The sequence below is a fragment of the Neofelis nebulosa genome, chromosome 16 (genome assembly GCF_028018385.1).
Source record: "Neofelis nebulosa isolate mNeoNeb1 chromosome 16, mNeoNeb1.pri, whole genome shotgun sequence".
Classification (NCBI taxonomy): Eukaryota; Metazoa; Chordata; class Mammalia; order Carnivora; family Felidae; genus Neofelis; species Neofelis nebulosa.
Window position 1 is genome coordinate 24,393,602 of NC_080797.1, and position 23,731 is coordinate 24,417,332.

The 23,731-nt window shown below is 38.5% G+C and overlaps 1 protein-coding gene and 1 pseudogene across 1 annotated transcript in view; both read left to right on the forward strand.

Moving 5' to 3' along the window:
* The window catches only part of ABCA10 (ATP binding cassette subfamily A member 10), a 74,297-nt gene extending 57,763 nt beyond the window's left edge, over positions 1-16,534 (forward strand). Inside the window, exons 27-39 of the mRNA XM_058702726.1 lie at positions 1,502-1,588; positions 4,581-4,672; positions 5,374-5,494; positions 6,356-6,473; positions 7,080-7,171; positions 9,114-9,292; positions 9,572-9,647; positions 9,727-9,821; positions 10,536-10,655; positions 10,877-11,017; positions 14,444-14,523; positions 15,412-15,467; positions 15,587-16,534. Coding sequence (XP_058558709.1) covers positions 1,502-1,588; positions 4,581-4,672; positions 5,374-5,494; positions 6,356-6,473; positions 7,080-7,171; positions 9,114-9,292; positions 9,572-9,647; positions 9,727-9,821; positions 10,536-10,655; positions 10,877-11,017; positions 14,444-14,523; positions 15,412-15,467; positions 15,587-15,685 — 1,356 coding nt within the window. The 3' untranslated portion in view covers positions 15,686-16,534. The remainder of the gene's footprint in view (positions 1-1,501; positions 1,589-4,580; positions 4,673-5,373; positions 5,495-6,355; positions 6,474-7,079; positions 7,172-9,113; positions 9,293-9,571; positions 9,648-9,726; positions 9,822-10,535; positions 10,656-10,876; positions 11,018-14,443; positions 14,524-15,411; positions 15,468-15,586) is intronic.
* Positions 16,535-20,525: 3,991 nt separating this feature from the next.
* Positions 20,526-22,371, forward strand: LOC131496910 (spindle and kinetochore-associated protein 1-like; annotated as a pseudogene).
* Positions 22,372-23,731: the final 1,360 nt, after the last annotated feature.

The window sequence follows — 23,731 nt, forward strand, 5'->3', positions numbered from 1 at the left end:
ACCTATCTTATGGAACTGAGGGAAACGCAAAACTAAATGCAGTGCTTAACTTCAATAATTATCTTATTCTAAGACTTAACACGTCTATTTCTAGGTATTTTACAATTGTGAAAAAAATACGTATTTCTAGGTATTTTACAGTTGTGAAAAGTCGTATTCTAAGACTTAACACGTCTATTTCTAGGTATTTTACAATTGTGAAAAAAATACGTATTTCTAGGTATTTTACAATTGTGAAAAGTCGTATTCTAAGACTTAACACGTCTATTTCTAGGTATTTTACAATTGTGAAAAAATACGTATTTCTAGGTATTTTACAATTGTGAAAAGTCGTATTCTAAGACTTAACACGTCTATTTCTAGGTATTTTACAATTGTGAAAAAAATACGTATTTCTAGGTATTTTACAATTGTGAAAAGTCGTATTCTAAGACTTAACACGTCTATTTCTAGCTATTTTACAATTGTGAAAAAATACGTATTTCTAGGTATTTTACAATTGTGAAAAGTCGTATTCTAAGACTTAACACGTCTATTTCTAGCTATTTTACAATTGTGAAAAAAATACCTATTTCTAGGTATTTTACAATTGTGAAAAGTCGTATTCTAAGACTTAACACGTCTATTTCTAGCTATTTTACAATTGTGAAAAAATACGTATTTCTAGGTATTTTACAATTGTGAAAAGTCGTATTCTAAGACTTAACACGTCTATTTCTAGCTATTTTACAATTGTGAAAAAAATACGTATTTCTAGGTATTTTACAATTGTGAAAAGTCGTATTCTAAGACTTAACACGTCTATTTCTAGCTATTTTACAATTGTGAAAAAAATACGTATTTCTAGGTATTTTACAATTGTGAAAAGTCGTATTCTAAGACTTAACACGTCTATTTCTAGCTATTTTACAATTGTGAAAAAAATACGTATTTCTAGGTATTTTACAATTGTGAAAAGTCGTATTCTAAGACTTAACACGTCTATTTCTAGCTATTTTACAATTGTGAAAAAAATACCCATTTCTAGGTATTTTACAATTGTGAAAAGTCGTATTCTAAGACTTAACACGTCTATTTCTAGCTATTTTACAAAATAGCTCCCGCTATTTGGGGTTTAACATTCTGATCAGTGTCGGCTGGCTTTTAGAAGGAGGTGAGGATAATGATGACAGAACTGTAACCAGAAAGAACACTGCAAGGCCTCTCAGTACTGAGAATGTTCATAGATGTTAGCATACATCGAACAAAATATGTAATATTTATGTGTCAAAAATAAAATCAGTCTAGATGAAAAAAATAGGAGAAGAAATCTGCCAATCCCTACCACATACAATTGGAAGGCGGAAGGTGTTGGAGATTACAACCAAGGAAGGATGTCAGCTCATCAACAGACTTTAGTAACAGAGAACAAATTCAAGTTCAACGTTTGCATATTTAGTGCACAAATTTTATATGCATCAAGCAGAGGAAACTTCATTTAACTCTTGTGTTTCTTCAACAGGTATTTTATGTGTATGTGAGAAACTCGGAAAGTGTGAATGATGAAATAAAGGAAGGCAATCAGAGCATTCTCTTAACAATCTTAATAGTAAGAAAAATTTTCTACCTGAATGTGTATTGCCTAGGATTCGTAACTGTGTAATACACTTAGTCTTATTTAAATAACGGCAAATTTAAGTATCCTAAAAATACTCGCTCTTACTATATTCTATTATATTCTACATTCAAATATAATGACAGTAAAACATAAGGATATTTTTCTATATGGAATCAATGACAGTATAATATACACCAGAAATACTAAAGGCTTGGTTGCTGTTCAGAAATACTAAAGGTTTGGTTGCTGTTATTTTTTTTTTAATTTTTTAAGTGTTTTTTTATTTTTGAGAGAGAGAGAGAGAGAGAGCACAAACGGGGGAGGGGCAGAAAGGGAGGGATGCAAAGAATCCGAAGCAGGCTCCAGGCTCTGAGCTGTCAGCACAAAGCCCAACCCGAGGCTCAGACTCACGAACCGTGAGATCATGGCCTGAGCCGAAGCTGGACTGTTAACCAACTGAGCCACCCAGGCGCCCCAGCTTGGTTGCTATTCTTATACATTATTGACATGATATGTATCCAAAGACAATTTGGATTGCCTGTGGTGATTTATAAAGAATGCTATATGGCCAAAAATCATTTAAGTATGGATGAAAAAATAAACTAATTTGAATAATGAAAAAGAAAGGTGAAAAATTAAGTAGAATTTTATACTGGGAAAAGATACTGAGATAGAATATAAGTGTTATTTCTGTGCATATGGTAACTGAGGCAGAAAAGGGAAACAAAATGGATTACAGACCTCTTTTTTCTCTTTAATGGCAGAAGAATAGTTTCTTGAGGGAGAAAGTTTCCCAAGTTTTTATAAATTTATAAAATTATATCCATTTCCACAAGAGTCTTTGTATATTGAACGTGTATCTTTCCTATTTTCTAAATATATGCAGAGATGTTACATATTCAATTATTTTTTAATTGATCACTAACAAATCCTAAAGTTATACAGTTGTTTGGTTAAGACATATATTCATTAAAATGTGCAGCTCTGAGTGACACAACACAGAAACCCTGGGACCTAATGCTGTTACTGGCAGGCATCCTTCCATTGTTTATGATTTTACTTGGAAACATCTTAGTACTTAACGATGAAGCATTCTATTAACTGTGTAAAGTATTACACGATCCCTAGTTTACTAGAGGTTTTAGTCTTCGTTTGCTTATGTATTTATCAAGAATGAATCTTGAATCTTATCAAAGGTTGTGTGTATCAAGAATAATCAAATAGTTTTACTAAATCTATTAAGATAATTAATGAATTTTATTTCATATTTCATATTTAAGAAATCTAGGGGCGCCTGGGTAGCGCAGTCGGTTAAGCGTCCGACTTCAGCCAGGTCACGATCTCGCGGTCCGTGAGTTCGAGCCCCGCGTCAGGCTCTGGGCTGATGGCTCGGAGCCTGGAGCCTGTTTCCGATTCTGTGTCTCCCTCTCTCTCTGCCCCTCCCCTGTTCATGCTCTGTCTCTCTCTGTCCCAAAAATAAATTAAAAAAAAAAAAAAAGTTGAAAAAAAAAAAAAAGAAATCTGTCCCTCTCTGAGGTCATTTAAAATTCTTTGATGTTGTCCTCTAAAAGACTTATATTTTCTTACCCATTTATGTCTTCAGTCACCCGCACTTGATTTTATTTCTGTGTTGTGAGGGAAGGGTCCTATTTCATTTCTGTCTTTAAAGATACTCGGTTGTCCAGAACTATTTATTGAAAAGCCTGTGCCATTCCATTGATATTCAGGGACGCCTCTGTTCATATATAAAATGCCCGTGTATATAGGGTCTGTTTCTGGGATATCTATTCCAATTTGGAATCTATTCTGGGATATCTATTCCAAGCTGCCAAATTCTTTGGATAGCTACTAGTTTGGTAGTGCTTTTAACTAAATTCCAGGCTTGGGGGCCTGAGTGGCTCAGTTGGTTGAGCATCTGATTCTTGATTTCGGCTCAGGTCGTGATCCCAGGGTCGTGGGATCGAGCCCTGCATTGAGCCCTGCATCAGGTTCCACACGGAGCAGGGAGCCTGCTTAAGAGTCTCTCTCTCCCTCTGCCCCTCTCCCCGGCTCATGCTCTTGCTCTCTAAAGTAAATAAAAATAAATATTAATTAATTAGTTAATTAATTCCAGGCTTGAGGTGTTTTGGACCATTCAGATGATGTGAATTTGGGCTACAGATATGTGCAAAAGCTGGCTTCTCATTCAGTTTCACTCCCCGTGGTTGACACTCAAGGCAATTCTCTTACAAACCTCCTGGGTGTTCTTCATGTCCTTCCCTAAGAGTAAAACCCTTTGAGGCCCGTGCTTTATTAGTGAAAAGACCACCTATTCTACTCCTTGCTTGGAAGAAAACTCTAGAGTTGTGTACTTTCTCCTGTCTTCTTCTCCTGGATGTGCCATGAAATCTGAAGTTTGAAAACTAACTCCAGGAGCAGAGATACTTTGATGTCAAGCCTACCCCCTACATCCACTGAGATCGGGCTTAAAAAGCCCTTACTATCTTTTTTCTTTTTAATTGATTATTTTTGAGAGAGATGGTGAGCTGGGGAGGGGCAGAGAGAGGGGGAATCCCAAGCAGGCTCTGCAGTGTCAATGCAGAGCCCAACGTGGCGCTTGAACTCATGAAACCCTGAGATCATGACCTGAGCCAAAGCCAAGAGTCTGATGCTTCACAGACTGAGCCACCCAGGGAGCCCAAAAGTTCTTACTATATTTTAAAAAACTCCCTACTATTTCGTCAGCTTTTCTGTGTGTGTGTGTGTGTGTGTGTGTGTGTGTGTGTGTGTGTGTGTGTTTTAATTTAATGCAGGATTTTAGGGTTTTTCCTGCTCCCCTATTGGAAGGGTTGGTTTGGATAAACTCCTGTCCGAAGTATTTTGTAAGATTTTTGTCAAATTTGTAAGAAAATGATCAAATCTTCCATAAGGAAAGGCAAATATTGTTCACTGAATCTGAATCCCATGATGATGCTAATTCTAATTTTCCTTCTTTACTTTTTAGCCATACCTTCAGAGTATCATTTTCCTTTTTGTCATAAGGTGTCTGGAAATGAAGTATGGACAAAAAACAATGAGGAAAGACCCAGTCTTCAGGTCAGGAGAACATTTCTTAACATCTGACTATAATTTCAATATTTAATGTTGGTGACAGTACATTTAACATCAATTTATTATGATAGATTTACTAGTCAGTTCTTAGCAGGGCAAACTGGACATCGTTATTCTGGGGAAAAAATAAAAACCAAACCAACCCCAAACCGCATTAGATTGAATGCAGGCATGCATAATTTCTAAGTCCTGGGTCTTAACAGATTTTAGGCAAGTTGAGTTTTGTTTGTTCTGTGCCTCTCTCTTAGCAGTGGGGAAGCACCAAAGTTTGTTTTTCTCCTGCCGAGAGCAAGTATCAGTCCCCAAAGAGGAGACATGAGAATGAGATGGTGCGTTCAGTATGTGGGTGGACCGTTTTGGAAAGGGAAGAGAAGCCAGTTCTGGCGATCACTGATGATGTAATGTGAGCACAATGTGGATGAGGCAGACGGGAAACACTGATGAGTGTGCATCTGAGGGATTTAGAGAGCCCGTTGACAGATGGAATAGAAGGTCTTAAAGACAATAATCAAAGAAAATATTTCAAGGGACTTGGCTACCTACAGAAGGAATCTTGTCGGTAGTAAATTACTTTTTTTTCCTCTTAAAGCCAAGGATAGTCATTTAAGTATAGAGGCTTACGTACGTTCTCTTGATAAGGTGGTACAGCTAGAATCGAATGGTATGTTATTTCATTTTCTCTGTAGGATCTCCTCAAGAAGTAGGGAAAATCATCCAAACCCAGAAGAGCCAGAAGAAGAAGATGAGAATGTCCAAGCTGAAAGAGCGAGAACAGCAAATGCACTCACTACTCTGAACCCGGATGAGGTGACAAGTGTCTTGACCCTTCACAAAACTCTGAGCTCGGTAGCTTGTCCTGGAGAGCTGAATTCCTGGTTTTTCTTTTCACAACTTGGTTTTGTTTCTGTGACATTGCATGTGTATGTCATATTTAAATCGCATCTTTTGCAGTACGTATCTTATCATGACTCCTCTAGTTTTCTCTTCTTCGGTTTTTTGTGGGTCTTCACCGGCCACGTCTTCATGCGTCACTGCAATTCAACACATTCTCCGATATTTTTATCAACCTTAACAAAAGTTCGCGTCTTCTGCAAGACTTGCAGTTTCATTTTGCCTCATCTCGAATTGTGACGTTAGTAACGGTAATCAGCAGGTGAATTTACACCCAGTTCATTTCAATAAGAAATGAACCAGAGGGGCGCCTGGATGGCTCAGTCGGTTAAGCGACCGACTTCAGCTCAGGTCCTGATCTCACAGCTTGTGAGTTCAAACCCCGCATAGGGCTCTGTGCTGACAGCTCAGAGCCTGGAGCCTGCTTCCGTTTCTGTGCCTCCCTCTCTCTCTGCCCCTCCCCTGCTCATGCTCTGTCTTTCTCTGTCTCAAAAATAAATAAACAAAAAAATTTTTTTAAAGAAATCAACTAGAAATTAGTGCTAAGGGCATAACGCAAACACAATGAATTTGATTACGAATTGGTTTTCTCCGTGGTTGATAAAGTAATCTTCATTCATGAATGTACATTTAGGCATTTCATTTGAAAGAAAGAGGCTGAATTATCACTGTCACAAAATCTGGTTAGACTCATAGCCTAGGACATGAAAGATAAAACATGCATGCACAAAATACCTGAAATTTAATGGGAAAATCATGCTTTGTCATGTTTTCCAGAAACCACTCATAGTGGCAAGCTGTTTACACAAGGAATATAAAGAGAAAAAGGAACATTGCTTTTCAACAAGAAAGAAGAAAATAGCTATTAGAAACATCTCATTCTGCGTTAACAAAGGTTTGGATAACGTTCCCTTGATTAGAATGTTCCTTATTATTTAGGTTTGGGACTATGAAAAGGGGGAAAATTTCCATTCTTTGAGACTGTTCACCTATCTTGGTTAACAGATAATTATAAAAATACTTGACATGGGGTGCCTGGGTGGCTCAGTCGGTTAAGCGTCCAACTTCAGCTCAGGTCACGATCTCGCGGTCCGTGAGTTCGAGCCCCGCGTCAGGCTCTGGGTTGATGGCTCAGAGCCTGGAGCCTGCTTCTGATTCTGTGTCTCCCTCTCTCTGGCCCTCCCCCGTTCATGCTCTGTCTCTCTCTGTCTCAAAAATAAATAAACATTAAAAAAAAAAATACTTGACATGTTGGCAGAGAAACAATTTGTTTCAAAATCATGTCCCAGTTCAAATGGTGAGAAACCCCATCTTGGATCAGGAAGACCAAACCATTCTACTATAAATCCAAAGTCTTTCCATTCACACTGTAATATAGAAAATTACAAGGGGGTTATTGGAAGATGTTCTTTTGTTTCGAAATATTACTAAGCTAAGTGAATTTAGGCTGGTCAAACTTTGAAGTACAAATCATATCGTCAATGACGACTCTGTCTTCCAGGTGAAGTGTTGGGGTTGCTGGGACACAATGGAGCCGGTAAAAGCACTTCTATTAAAATGGTAACAGGAGACACAAAGCCAACTGCAGGAACGGTACGTGACAAGCTCATTGCCAGGGGAAACTTCATTTGCAGTGTCAATATCGTCCTCATATTGTTCTTTCAGCAGATCAAATGATTTTTGAGAAAATGAATAAATAGATGAAACATTTTACAAAATATCTCTGCATGCTCAAAAAATAGTGAAGCTCGGGGCGCCTGGGTGGCTCAGTCGGTTGAGCGTCCAACTTCGGCTCAGGTCACGATCTCGCGGTCCGTGAGTTCGAGCCCCGCGTCGGGCCCCTGTGCTGACAGCTCAGAGCCCGGAGCCTGTTTCGGATTCTGTGTCTCCCTCTCTCTGCCCCTTCCCTGTTCATGCTCTGTCTCTCTCTGTCTCAAAAATAAGTAAACGTTAAAAAAAATTTTTTTTTTTAAATAGTGAAGCTCAATGGCCCCTTTCTTTATTCAAGTATAATTAACATACAGCATTATATTAGTTTCAGGTGTACAATATAATTATTCAGCAATTCTATATGTCACCCAATGCTCATCATGCTAAGTGTCCTCTTAATTGCCTTCACCTATTTCTTTGGTCTGCACCTCCCTTCTGGCAATCACCACTTTGTTTTCTGTATGTAACAGTGTTTTTTTTTGTTGTTTTCTCTCTTTTTCTTTGTTTTGTTTCTTAAATTCCACATATGAGTAAAATCATATGGTACTTGCCTTTCTCTGACTGACTTATTTCACTTAGCGTGATACTCTCCGGGTCCATCCACATTGTCACAGGGGCAAGCTGTCATTCTTTTCTGTGGCTGAATAATATTCCATTATATATATATGTAATATATATAATGATATGATATATATTATATATAATGTAATGTATATGTAATATATATTATATATTATTAATATATTAATTAATATATAACTAATTATTTTAATGTAATGTATAATGTAATGTATATATAATATAATATATAATATTAATATATGCAGTATATATTTAATATAATATAATATATTAAGTCATATATTATATATATTAATATTTATAATATTTAATATAATATTTAATATAATATAATATAATATAATATAATATATATTCCATTATATATAATATATAAGGCTATAATATATATAATATATAATGGAATGTATATTTAATATAATATATATGTAATATAATATATATTCCTTTATTTATAATATATATAATGCTATAATATATATAATATATAATGGAATATATATTTAATATAATATATGTAATATAATATATATTATAGAATATATAATTTATTATATATAATACACAATGTAATATATAATATGATATATAATATACATAATGTAATATATAATATAATAGATACGTAATATAATATATCATATAATATATAATTTATTATATATAATATACAATGTAATATATAGTATATAATGTAGCATATATATCTAATATAATATGATATATATTCCATTATATATAATATATAAGGCTATAATATATATTATATAATGCATTATATATGTAATATAATATATGTAATATAATATATATTACATTATATATATTATAGCATTATATATTATATATAATGGAATATATATAATGGAATATGTATCTAATCTAATATAATATAATAAATATTCCATTATATATAATACATATAATGATACAATATATATAATGATATATATATATAAAATTCATCTGTCCTTTCTTCTTTACGCATTCACCTATCAATGGATACTTGGAATGCTTCCGCATCTTGGCTCTTGTCAATAATGCTGCAATAAACATGGAGGGAGGTGTATATCTTTTTGAATTAGTATTATTGTTTTCTTTGGTTAAATACCCAGTAGTGGAATTACTGGATCATATGATAATTCTATTTTTCATTTTTCAAGGAGCCACTTTTATCTCCTTCAGTAGAGGGAGGATTGGAGCAAAAGCTGGATGCGGATCTGACTTTCCTTGTTCGATGCAGGTGGTTTTAGAAGGCTACAGAACATCTCCAAGGCAACCGGAAGATGACACCGTCAAGTTCTTGGGGTACTGTCCTCAGGAGAACTCACTGTGGCCCAGTCTTACGGGGAAGGACCACCTGGAGCTGTACGCAGCAGTGAAAGGAATGAGCAAACAGGAGGCTGCTCTGAGTACTTCTCGGTACAGAAGGAAGCTTTGTGGAGGGAAGACGGGAGGAACATGTCATTTCCTGATTAAATATGGAAAGGAGATCATAAACAAGATCTTTTAATTTTCATGCAAATTAAAATGACTGAAAATCTGAATAAGAACCAAATCATAAGTTTATACATTTGTGATGATGTTAATGGTCCTTCAATCTACTGTTTTCAGGTGGATGGTGCTAAGGTTTTCTATATCGTTGGTGTAGGTAGGAACATGTGCCTTGTGTATAAATCAGTGTCGGGTTTTTTTTGTCAGATTGGTGGAAGCTTTCAAGCTCCAGGAACAACTTAAAGTACCCGTGAAGGACTTATCCCAAGAAGTAAAGAGGAAGGTAGGTGGGGGGCCGAGTGTTACTCTACGCACCCCACGGGTCGGTGCCAGACATGCTGTTCCTCTCCTTCTCGTTCCAGCTGTGCTTTGCACTGAGCATCCTGGGAGACCCATCGGTGGTGCTTCTGGATGAGCCATCCACAGGGGTGGACCCCGAGGGGCAACAGCAAATGTGGTGAGGGACATCAGATTACATAGTATGAGTCTGGAGTTAATATTCTTTCTACATTTGTCCTATTTATCTTTGATGCTCACATCGTCTATTATTTAATTCAGTGAAACTTAATGTAGTATTCAAAATTCCCCAAGGAAGGAAAAATAGACATGTTAAGAATCGAATAGAATCTTGAATGTCTTCGCTTGGATTTTCTTTTTCTTCCTCTTCTTCCTCTGCCTCTTTTTTCTTTTATTTTTCAGTTGTTGAAAATCCTACAATGTGATGTTTCTCTGTACTCCAGCTTTTTTAAACAAACATTGTTTTACTCACTATTTCCCAACTTTTCATGCTATGAAGCCAATGAATGTTGTAATATAATTACATAATGCAGTACAATTTTTATTCTTTCTCTCTAGAGCAAAGATTTTTTTTTCTTGTGACTGAATTCGAAATTTTCTATTTAGTCTTCCTATTTCTTTCTGTTCATCTACTTTCCCAAATTACTTTTTCTTTTTTTTAAATTTATTTATTTACTTACTTATTTTATTTATGTATTTATGTATTTATGTATTTATGTATTTATTTATTTATTTATTTATTTATTTAAATTTAAATCCAAGTTAGTTAATATGCTGTGTAGTAATCTTGGCTGCAGGAGTAGAACCCAGTGATTCGTCTCATACATATCCAAGTTACTTCCTAAATGTGAACAATCCCATCCTTTATCTGTAGGCAGGCAATTCAGACCATTGTTAAAAACACAGAGAAGGGTGTTCTCCTGACCACCCACTCCATGGCGGAGGCTGAGGCTGTGTGTGACCGCGTGGCCATCATGGTGTCCGGAAAACTGAGGTGGGTGCCCATCCTTGACCACACTCGGCCCCCAAGTTCCTCAGGGAGAATTGCAGTTCACTGTGACAGCTTGTATTCTTCAGCTCCTTGATCTATGATCGAATATCTTTTGATCTATGATCGAATATCTACCTCTGCATTTGCAGTTGAGGAAGAAATTAAAAGATAAGTGTTTTGGGTTTTTTTTCCTTCAACTCTTTTTTTTGTCTTCCCTGGATTAGGTGTATTGGTTCCATTCAAAATCTGAAAAGCAAGTTTGGTAAAGATTATATTCTAGAAGTAAAAATAAAGGACCCCGCTCAAGTGGAACCTGTCCACATGGAGATTCTGAAGCTTTTTCCTCAGGCTGCTCGGCAGGAAAGGTAAAGGACGTTTTTGGCTCGGGTGGCAAGTGTATAGGTTTTCCACTACACATAATTTAGTCTAGGATGAGTCTGGAGAGGAAGAGAAAGGTGGAACTGGCTTATTTATTACAAAACAAGTTGTTTGGAGGTCACTTGGATATATAGAAAAAAGAGCAATTGAAAAGCTATTTTCAGTGGATGCTTCATATCTCAGAAAAGGTGGGTGGGTGTGTGTGTGTGCGTGTGTGTGTGTGCATATGCATGGATGTATAAATTATGCAGTGGTTTGAAAAATAGGAACAGAGAATGAACTAAACCATGAATTTAATTTTTAATAGACAATAAAAATTATGTGTCAACCTATGTAGCATTTTACCAAATATAAAATTGCATCTAGAGCTCCAATAACACACACATACATATTCTTGAGAAAGATTGACTCAATTCTAAATTAATTGATTATAGGACATTTAATCCTCCCTATGGTTCTTTGAAATTTGTGTGTGGTGAGCTATGAGTTACAAGCACGGATAACCAAACCCACGTGAATAGCAGAATGAAGCTGAGTTGAATTGAAATTTGTACAGGGTTGGGGTGCCTGGGTGGCTCAGTCAGTTGGGCATCTGACTCTTGATTTCAGCTCAGGTCATGATCCCAGGGTTCATAGGATAGAGCCCTGCAGTGGGCCCTGCACTGACAGCCAGAGGTCTGTTTAGGATTCTATCTCTCCCTCTCTCTGCCCCTCTCCTCCTGGCACTCTCTCCTTATCTCTCAAGATAAATAAATAAGCATTAAAAAAAAAGAAAGAGGGGCGCCTGGGTGGCGCAGTCGGTTAAGCATCCGACTTCAGCCAGGTCACGATCTCGCGGTCCGTGAGTTCGAGCCCCGCGTCAGGCTCTGGGCTGATGGCTCGGAGCCTGGAGCCTGTTTCCGATTCTGTGTCTCCCTCTCTCTCTGCCCCTCCCCTGTTCATGCTCTGTCTCTCTCTGTCCCAAAAATTAAAAAAAAAAAAGAAAAAAGAAAGAGTTACAGGGTTTTTTAAATATATTTATTCTATTAATTTCCTAAAAATAATACTTACTGAATACCTACTATATGCTGGAGACCATGTATCGAGTAGTCAATAAATAGAGAAGATTCTTATGGTGCTTACCATCTTTGGGGGATGAGGATATTAAGCAAATGAAGATACAAAGAAATAAGGAAATGACATTAAGGTAGGACTTTAAAACTGAGCAGAGTTTGGCTGCTGAAGAATGGGAAGAAGAGAACACAGAATGTGTAAAGAACTTAAGTCAAGAAAGAACTTTATACCTGCAGAGTGGGGGAAAAAGCTCATATCGTTGATGTGTAAAGGGTGGCATCTCCAAGTGGAGATGCCAAAATACTGAGATGTAGCCCTGTGGCTCAGAAGAAAAGTGAAAGGTCATTGAGAGATTTGGTCTGGCAATCATCAATGATGGGCATTTTTTTTTAAATTTTTTTTTTCAACATTTTTAATTTATTTTTGGGACAGAGAGAGACAGAGCATGAACAGGGGAGGGGCAGAGAGAGAGGGAGACACAGAATTGGAAACAGGCTCCAGGCTCCGAGCCATTGGCCCAGAGCCTGACGCGGGGCTCGAACTCACGGACCGCAAGATCGTGACCTGGCTGAAGTCGGACACTTAACCAACTGCGCCACCCAGGCGCCCCGGGCATTTTTACTATATAGAAGACCATTAAGTTAGGAGAATGTGTGAAGTCAACAGGGGACATAGAAAAGAGAGAAGGTCTAGGATGAAATACCAGGAACTCTCTGTGTTGAGATTGGATTGAGGAAGAAAAGCTGGTGGGGAAACTACCACCACCACCACAACAGCCATTATGACAAATTATTAAAGTGTGTCTAAAACAGCACTATCTTGGGGTGCCTGGGTGGCTTGGTCGGTTAAGCGTCCGACTTCGGCTCAGGTCATGATCTCATGGTCCGTGAGTTCGAGCCCCGCTTCGGGCTCTGTGCTGACAGCTCAGAGCCTGGAGCCTGTTTCCGATTCTGTGTCTCCCTCTCTCTCTGACCCTCCCCCGTTCATGCTCTGTCTCTCTCTGTCTCAAAAATAAATAAACGTTAAAAAAATTTTTTTTTTAAATTAATTAAAAAAATAAATAAATAAATAAAACAGCACTATCTTACCAAATTTCTGCAATGATGGAAATGCCCCATATCTGTGCTGTCCAAAATGGTAGCTAATACCCATATGTGGCTATGGAGCACTTCACACATGGCTAGTGTGACCAAGGGATTGAATTTTACACTTTATTTATTTTAATTAGTTTAAATTTAAAAAATCCTTGATGTTTATTTATTTTAGAGAGAGAGAGAGAGAGAGAGAGACAGAGTGTGAGCAGGGGAGGGGCAGAGAGAGAGAGGGAGACAGAGAATCTGAAGCAGGCTCCAGGCTCTGAACAGTCAGCACAGAGCCCAATGTGGGGCTCATGAACTGTGAGATCACAACCTGATCTGAAATCAGAGGTTCAACCAACTGAGCCACCCAGGCACCTCAATTTAAATTTAAATACTACATGTGGCTAGTAGCTAAGATATTAAATAGAACAGGTCTAGAAAGTTAGAAAGAAAGTCACAGATATTGGTTGTTTAAGAAGCTGAAAGAGAGTGTGTGTTAGTTTTAAGGAGGATGTCTACAACTGCATTTAATGCTTTTGAGAAGTCTAAAAAATAAGAACTAAAGAATGTTCACTGGATTGTACAACATGGAGGTCATGGACGAACTTATTTGGGAAAAGGGAAGCTGGAGGTCAAGAAAAAAAGTTTTTTAATAGGAGATAGTTTGGCGGGGTTTTTTTTTTTTTTAATTTTTTTTTCAACTTTTTTTAAATTTATTTTTGGGACAGAGAGAGACAGAGCATGAACGGGGGAGGGGCAGAGAGGGAGGGAGACACAGAATCGGAAACAGGCTCCAGGCTCCGAGCCATCAGCCCAGAGCCTGACGTGGGGCTCAAACTCACGGACCGCGAGATCGTGACCTGGCTGAAGTCGGATGCTTAACCGACTGCGCCACCCAGGCGCCCCAGTTTGGCGGGTTTTAATATTATAAGAGAGATTGGAAATTAAATGCAGGGGGGAAAGTTTTATGAAAAGGTTCCAGGGAGCATGTTCAGGTATTGGCATTAATATGGTAAGAAAGACAGCACAGGCTGAGTATGAAAGATTCTTTATCAGAGATATCTTTCAGTATTTATCTTGAACATTAAATTTAGAGGAACCAGATTTTGGTTGTGACCAGATTTTTATGACTAAAGATAAGTTATTCGGCTCAGATTCATGCACTATCAAATTAAACTACTTAGACTTCTACTCAAAGAAAACTTTGAAAATTTATTTTGGCCATCAATTTCTCCCCACTGTTATAACACTGTGATAAGTGGGAATCTTTCCTTCCCCCAGATATTCCTCCATGATGGCATATAAACTACCTGTGGAAGCCGTTCGCCCTCTGTCTCAGGCCTTTTTCAAATTAGAGGCAGGTAAGTTTAGACATACTTAGACTTTATCGTGCATATTTTTACATGGAATATATACTATATGAGTTCAAGTGGAAAGATTGTATAATCAGCCAAAACTTAGACAACCTCCACTGGACTAGTCTTACAAACCCTGACGGAAATTCAGTGGTGGCTCTAGAATCAGGTTTACTCCCCCTGATTTTTCCTCTGCTAACAAGGTAACTCAGCTGCCAGGAAGCCAGAATGTTCTCTCCTGGTTCCATTGCATAGTATTGGAGGATAATTATCAACATGTCCCAGAGAATACTGAGGGAAACTTCTTGCATCTCCATGTTTATCATAGTCAGAGGGGTAGGGAGCAAGAATGTGGAGACAACGAGAGGAGGCTCAAATGAAGGTTGGAGAAGGATAGTACACAGGGCTGCAATGTGACAAGTTAGGGTCAGTTGGGGGGGGGGAGGGGTTGAACTGGTTCTAGAGACACTGACTAGAGGTCACACTGGCTATTGATGAGGCCTTGACGTGTAGAAATATGGGATTGACTCAAATGGTACCTGCATGCAGGGTACTCCTCCGTAGGTTCTTATAAATATAGAGACCCAACAATACCCAACAGTCGATTTGGAGTCCAATAATACATATGTAGGAATCAAAAGGCGAAATACCGAAATAGGACGCGAGGAGCTCTTCGAAGAAAAAGTCTGTGGCAATTTATGTATTCATGCGTTACTCTTCTTTGTTGGGCCATATCAACATTTTTCTTTAAGTTAACCTTCCAAAAAATTTAATGACTTGGCCTGTATCTTCAAGTGTCTCATGGACCTGAGGTTACTGCTTATATTGTGTACTTTGAAAACACTTTTGGTGAAAAACATGTAAGCCACTGATGTCAGTCCCTTTGAAATGCAGTGAAACAGACCTTCGACCTGGAAGAATACAGCCTCTCTCAGGCTACCTTGGAACAGGTGAGCTTTCTTTAAACCAGGGAGCATCATCTGGGAGCCTTTGTGTGAAACTCTGTGTGTATCCATCTTTCAGAAACACCCTGACATGTGTGTTTCCTTATTTATTTTCTCCCACTTAGGTATTCTTAGAACTCTCTAAAGAACAGGAGCTGGGAAATCTTGATGATGAAGTTGATACAACAGTTAGATGGAAACTCCTCCCACAAGAAGAGCCTTAAAACCCCAAGTCTCCTAATGTTAGGTTTTAGGTCCTACTACATTATTAGTTTCCAGAATTCTAGAACGATCTGCCATATTACCACAGGTAACAAACAAACAAACAAAAACATTCAGTAGTTTAAACAACCAATAATGATTAAGAATTTAAATGGCTTCCAACATTCTAGAATGGAGGGGAGAAGCAAAGATAGGGAAAGATAGTGAGTGTAACATAATCAGACATTATACTAATCACTAGTAAGACCTATTTTGTGCTCAATATTAATTCAAAAATCATAATGTTAGCCCACTTTTTTATTATTTCCAATAAGGCTGGATGCTGAACACATTTTATGAATAAAACATTGTATTTTTTAACCGAACTTTAAATATATCAGCTCTTTTTAAAGCATTATTTACTCAAATACCAACTTAATGTAATATTGACCATAAGATGATCTAATAAGTTGGTGGATAAAATGACACAGTATAACCTTTAGATATAATTAAATTTTCTGATTATAACATAAGGATATGTTCATGTAAGGATTTATAGAAATTATATCGATGAAGATAATAGTAATCTATAGTAAAACACCAGCATAAATATTTTAGCTACCTATCATCAATGCTCTTTTTATGAGTACCTTCTCAAAGTTGACATCAGTGGGCATGGTGATTTCCTATGTTTTTCCACTTCACGGTTCATGAACATTTCCCATATCATTGTAATGCCTTTGGGTTATGAAATGGCTGCATTGGATTCCTTTGATGTACTATCATGGTTTTACTTAACTTTTTTTACTATTATCTGACATTTTTGGTTACATGCTAGTTTATCTCTCATAAATAAAGCTGTGATGAACTTCTCTTTAGTCTTCTCTTATTACAGTCTTGGGTAAGTAGTTCCAATATCAACAAATAGCTCTCTGCTCTATGAAATCTGGGTAACTTTGTTCTCTGACCAACAGAAAAGTTCAGTACCTATCCTAAGCTTCTGAAACCCCCACAGGACCTTTTAATGTCATGCTCATCCCTGACTCTGACTTCCTTCATCTGCTGAATTCCTGTTGTCTGGTCTGTGGTTTGTGTCAGTTCCTTAACCTTCACCTTGGCCTTGACTTAAAGATAGAACTTGGCCCCTTACCTTGATTCCTACAAACAGCCATTCCACGGGTCATTTATAAAAGAGGCACATCCTCCTACCTTGTAGGAGTGCCTAAAATTAAATTAAAATGCATAAAGATTTGGCATTTTTTCTGTAATGTTCTAGTTTTCTTAAAACGGAAATTCCATTCAATTAATTACATCATTAAAACCAACGAAGAAATATATTTATGATTTCAGTAGATGAGACATTTTCTATCCCTAGATTACCACACCTCTTCAGTTGCTTTAGTTCAATGGTTCTCAACTGGGGGCAGTCACCCCTGTCCCCCTGCCCCCCCGCCACACACACACACACACACACACACACACACACGGGACAATTGGCATTATTTGGAGTTGTTTTTGATTATCTCAACAGGGGGTTGCTACTGGCATCCAGGGGGTAGAGGCTAGGGATGCTGCTAAACATCCTACAATCCACAGGACGGCTTTCCACGAAAAAGAATTATCCAGCTCAAAATGTCAATAGTGCCCATACTGAGACACTAATTCCAGTTAATCCTGTGAGCTCATCCTCTAGGTTTGATTATTCACCACCCAGCATCTGAGACTGTCTCACGTCCCTATGTCATCTGTGATCCTCCAGGGACTTTTTTTTTGTATGAGTCTTTTCTTCCAGGTCCTAATGGCTCATCCAGAGAAAAAGGTGGTACTTTCAGGCTTGCTTCATATCTGGGATGGATTATCACAATTGGTCAAAAAGAGAAGCTTGGTAAAAAAAAAATAACACCTTCCACTTTCTACCCATGTCCTTACTCTGGTCAAACAGTGATTTGCTTTGACCAAAAAGGATACAGCAAGGTTCTGTGATGTCTTCTGATGCACCTGTTTGGCAATGGGTGCTGCTGGCTATTAGATGAAAATACTTCCTCTAACAAATTTTCTTTAGCTGCTTTGAATAAGCAGGCATTCTGGACTTTAACTTTGTAAATTTCCTGCTTCTATAGGTGAAAATCATTCAAGTGTAGTATGTTTCATTCCTTAAAGTTTTGCTTTGCAGTCATTGCTCGTAACTTCATCTTCTCTGGCCACATGCTGTGACTACCAGGAAAACATAGTTTTGGAATGGGTAGGACCTCTCAATGCTTTCCAGCCATAGTGCCTTAACTAATCACAAAAGGTCCACATTGTTGGTGACTTCCTATTTCACAAAGCCTCGTTCCTGGTAGTGATTTCTGTATTCCTTGGATTTTCCAGCTTGTAAGAAATGGAATCACGTACATTAATCCAGGTAATGAGGGGCGTGTTGTAATCCCAGGCCTATCCAAGAAGAAGGAGAGTTCTGAAAGAGACAGCTTGAAGGTTACTGTGGATTCAAGACAACCACAGGACTCTTTAGAAGAGTGTATTGTATTAGCTAAGCCAGAAAAATACATATAAGAGTGGAGACTGTGGATTTTACTCTACCCATGATACTCAGCTTCTTGTTCAGCTCTGCCTTTCCTGAAATATGGGCTTCTTCCCCCAGTTAGTTTTCTCAACTACTTCTGCATACTTAAAGCTGTGGCTTACCTGTATCTTTAACTTATCCCATGGCCTCCATTGTCCTTCCTACCTCATTGCCTTTCTCTGTGCATCTGTTTAACTTCGTCTGTATTGCCCGGCTCCATTTCTGGAGAATCAAAGCTTGTGATTGGCTTTGTCTCTATTTGAGCTGAGCTGTTTATAACCAACAACACATAGGCTGAATGTGCTATCGTCTGGCACCAATGATACAACTTATGATCAACTTTACGTTAAGAACAGCCTGGGCCCTCATCCCTCAGGAAGGCAGTTTCCAAGAAGCAGCAAGAAGCTGGTAAGTACGATGCTTGGCACATTCCATAAAACCGATATATAGAGTTTAACCCATACACAGAATTCATGTCTTTTAACACAGATCCTCCTCACATTGAAAATGCCTTGGAAGATCTGGCAGGATTACTCTGGATTAGGTTAAAAATACCAATGGTTACTGGGCACCTGGGTGGCTCAGTCGGTTGAGCACCAGACTCCTGATTTTGGCTCAGGTCATGATCCCAGGGTTGTGGGATCGAGCCCTGTGTTGGGCTCTGCACTGAGTGTGGAGTCTGCTTAAGATTCTCTCTCTCTCCCTCCCACCCTTCCCCCTCCCCCACTTGGGCACTCTCTCTCAAATAATAATAATTTAAAAAATACCAATGATTGCAAGTAACACAAATGGGCATTTATTGCCCAGAAATTTTCCATGTCTCCATTCACTTGATCTTTTAAAAATTGGTAAAATAGGGGCGCCTGGGTGGCGCAGTCGGTTAAGCGTCCGACTTCAACCAGGTCACGATCTCGCGGTCCGTGAGTTCGAGCCCCGCGTCAGGCTCTGGGCTGATGGCTCAGAGCCTGGAGCCTGTTTCTGATTCTGTGTCTCCCTCTCTCTCTGCCCCTCCCCCGTTCATGCTCTGTCTCTCTCTGTCCCAAAAATAAATTAAAAAACGTTGAAAAAAAAAAAAAATTGGTAAAATAGGGGCCCCTGGGTGGCTCAGCCGGCTAAGCATTTGACTCCTGACTTTGGCTCAGATCATGATCTCACACTTTTGTGAGTTCAAGCCCTGCATTGGACTCTGCACTGACAATGCAGAGCCTACTTGGGATTCTCTCTCTCTCTCTCTCTCTCTCTGCCCCTCCTGCACACTCTCTCTCCCCCTCTCAAAGTAAATAAACTTAAAAAAAATGCTGTGAAGTAAATATATATAAACACATGTATAACATAAAATTTGCTTGAAATAAACTAGATACAAATATTGTATGAATATGAACACTTATATGAAATATCTACAGTAGGAAAATTCATGGAAACCAAAAGTAGATTAGAGGTCATCAGGAGCTGAGACAGTGGGTGAATGAAGGATATTGTGTAATAGTTATAAATTCCTGTTTAGGGTAATGAAAAAGTTTCAGAATTATATAGTAATGATGGTTGCAAAGTATTATGAATGCAATTAATGTCACTGAATTTTATATTTCAAAATGGTTAAAATGGCAAGTTCAATCCATTTAATTTTTAAAAGTATAATTTAAGGGGTGCCTGGGTGGCTCAGTCAGTAAAGTGTCCAACTTCAGCTCAGTTCATGATCTTCCAGTCCGTGAGTTCGAGCCCCGCCTCGGGCCCTGTGCTGACAGTTCAGAGCCTGGAGCCTGGAGCCTGCTTCGGATTCTGTGTCTCCCTCTCTCTCTGCCCCTCCCCCGCTCATGTTCTGTCTCTCTCACTCTGAAAAATGAATAAATGTTAAAAAAATTTGTTTAAGTATAATTTAAAGTAATTTTCACATACTACCTGTTATTTGAAAGAAAATCATACTATGTTTACATGTCTAGAATATAAAAGATTTTTCCGGCTAGGCTAATACATTCTTGTATCATTCACGCATATTCACACCACAGGTAATATTATACCTACTGTTTCGTATTTGTCTTATTTAATAACATACTATGAGCATCAGACTTTCCCAGTTTATTATATATCTATGTCATTTGTTTGCAATCTATGTATTATTTTAATGTTTGAATGTACCAAAAAAGTTATAGTTGAAAAATCAATGGAGAGATACATAGATGGGGGCACCTGGGTGGTTCAGTCAGTTAAGCATCTGACTTCGGCTCAGGTCACGATCTCACAGTTCGCGGGTTCGAGCCCCGGTTCGGGCTCTGTGCTGATAGCTCACAGCTGGAGCCGGCTTCAGATTCTCTCTCTCTCTTTCTGTGTCCCTCCCCTGCTCACGCTCTGTCTCTCCCTGTCTCTTAAAAATAAATAAACTTAGAAAAAAAAAAGTAACTTTGGACTTTGCTCCTGGACTGGTGCAAGAGGGATACAGGCTGGCCTTTTCAGATCTAGAATAATTGTGCTGTCATATTAATGAAAAGATTAAGAATAAACTCCATCATTAGGAAACTGTGGCCAAGAACCTACCTTGAAGACGATGTTAAATGAAATAGGAGAGGAGATCATTGTAACAAATGGGCTAATAAATAACTTGGAATTGGAAACTCCATGTCAAGAACAAACTGACAGTTCGCGGAAGGGGCTCTGTGAATCCCCTGAAGAAGATTATAAAGATGTGGAACATCTAAAAAAAAAAAAAAAAAGGCGTCCCCATTTGCCTCAAGTAACATACCTAGAGCTGTATTAAGAGATCAAATCTTGACCATGAAGAAACAAAGTTGAGCCACCTACAGCCACAAAGAAGCCCCCAAATGAACAAAGGAACGAAAACAGGAAGATTAAAGAAATGCCATGAATAACTCCTGATGAGTTCAGTGGTACTCCTAAGTATATGAAATCTCACTTAACTGACTGTAAAATGCATGATGTTATTAAAGAAATCAACAAGGCAGCTGTCAGTAAACACAAGATGCTACACCAACCCCCAAAATCTATGAGTTCTGTGGCCATAAATCGACCACAGATTTATTGACGCAGAAACAAAAGATACCAAAGGTCATTATTTTATAGCGGAAGCTGACATAAAGGAGTCCATAACTTTGAAAGCTTACCCAAGGGTTAATGTGGTACTCAATATTTGACAAAATTGCCAGAGGCTATCGGAGATTGAAGGGGCGACTTTACCCATTATGTTATAACCTAAGACCCTTGTGAACTTTGGAATGGGCCAACAGTAGGGTTTCTGTTGAGACGCTATTCCTATAATTTTTTTTTATTTTTTAAAGTTTATTTATTTATTTTTGGGAGAGAGAGAGAGAGAGAGAGCGAGCGGGGGAAGGGCAGAGAGAGCGAGTGAGAGGGAGAATCCTGAACAATCCCGATCTGGTAGCACAGAGCCCGACGTGGGGTTCTCTATAATTTCTTTATATAAATATTCTCTTGAGCGGTTTAATTTTCTTTTTTCTTGTTTCTTCTCAAAATAAAACATTTTGGAATGAAATATGTACATTTAAACATTTACTTCATTTCGGAAAATATTTAACCACCTACCATATGAGCCTTTGTGGTAAATACAGAATGCAACTAGAAAAAAACGTTCATGTCTGGCTTTTGTGTTTAGCGGACAATGCTGCAGACCCCGTAAGGGAGGTACAGATGTAGTAACGGAAGGAAAAGGTCAAGAAAATAAGGTCAAGGATACTCAGGCCCTTTGGAATTAAAGGTCACTAGTGTCTAAATTCCATCAACGGCATTTCGGTCTACAGGCAAACTTCCTAGAAACTGGAATTGGGGCCAGTTTATTCATCTAATTATTGTACATTCCCTTTTGACATTAGGGTAGACCTTACATGAAATGCATTCGGTGTAAACGAGTCGGTAAACCTCTATCTATAATGAAATTGTACTAAAAGTGTCCTGAGACGGAAAAAGATAACATGTGTGAGCAGGTTGGTAGTGGTGGTGGGCAAGGAAAACGAGTGCTTGGATTATAAGAATTCAGCCATGTTTCTCCTCTGCATGTGGGGACACTGGTCCATGTCTGCACCATCTACTCTGCAGGTTTATCTCAAGAGCAGAGAGGGGGGGAAAAAAAGCATCTCACCAGGCCCCGTGGCCTGGTTAACACTGTCAATATGACGATCACACAGTACGTTAGGGGCACCACACGCACAAAAGGTTACAAAAAAGGTAACATTGACCGAATCAGTTGCCACGAGGGTCCACCAACAACCCACCACTGTGATACACGGTCTAGACCTCTACAATATGCGCCATTAGTGGAAAACATCATCAGTCAGATGAGAAGAATTGGACTTCGGAACAGATTGAACCTTAGTAGAATCCTCAGCGAAGTTTTCTAAAGACAGAAACACAGAGAACTTCAGAAACAGGAAGACCTTAAAATACTATTTCAGATTTTGCTTTAGTTACATTTGGGAGTGCTTGCTGAGCTTCTGACTTTCCTTTTTCTAAGGACAGCGTTGTCTCTTTTTGGCAGCTCCTGGGGAGATGGGGGTGCCTCTAGCAGCTGCAGCTACATCATGGGATTCCAAACTAGCGATTGCAACAGACGAGCCAGAGCAATACCAAATCCAGCCAGGGACCATTTGAGTTCCGTCCCAGAGGTCGGAGCAAGAACAGACATGGCTGGCGCCTGGCGCCTCTCTATGGAGAGGTCCACAAACTCTTGGTGCTGAGATTTTGTTCTAGAGTAATGCTGGTCTCATCCAAATAGTGGATTCTAACCACTCTGCCCACAAAATGGGTATTTGTATGTGTATTGGGTACACGTACACAATGGGTACTTTTGTGTACACAATGGTTATTTCTTCACAAAGCAAATGATCAACATAGAGAAACTAATAAGAAGAAAACATGCAAAAGGAGAAGAAATGGAAAGCTAAAATTACTGGGGTGCCTGGGTGGCTCACTCACTTAAGTGTCTGACTCTTGGTCTCAGCTCAGGTCATGATCTCATGCTTCATGAGTTTGAGCTCCGCATTGGGCTCTGTCCTGATAGGGCAGAGCCTGCTTGGGACTCTCTGTCTCCCCCTCTCTCTGCCTTTCCCTCTAGTTCTCTCTCTCTCTCTCTCTCTCTCTCTCTCTCTCTATCTCTCTCTGTCTCAAAAATCAATAAATAAACTTAAAAAAAAAAAAAGAAACCTAAAAGTACTGCTGTAGCTAAAATTCCAGAGAACTTGTAGTTCAAGTTTACTTGAAAGTTTTCTTTACTTAGAAAATGAATCATGAACTACATATGTTTTCGTTTTGTTTTGTGTGTGTGTGTGTGTGTGTTTACCTCAATAAAGCTTTGTTATCATCTTAGACAGCCAAGCTTCCCCAAGTTCACAACCTTTCAGGACACACTGATTCAGCTCTCTGCCATCGATTTGAAAGTATAATCTGGGAGCTAATGGACCAAATACAGTTGGCAAGAAAGAAGAGGCATCTGCCATCTCCTCTTAGGAAGCTAGAGCCTTTCAAGAGAAAGGCTTACCTT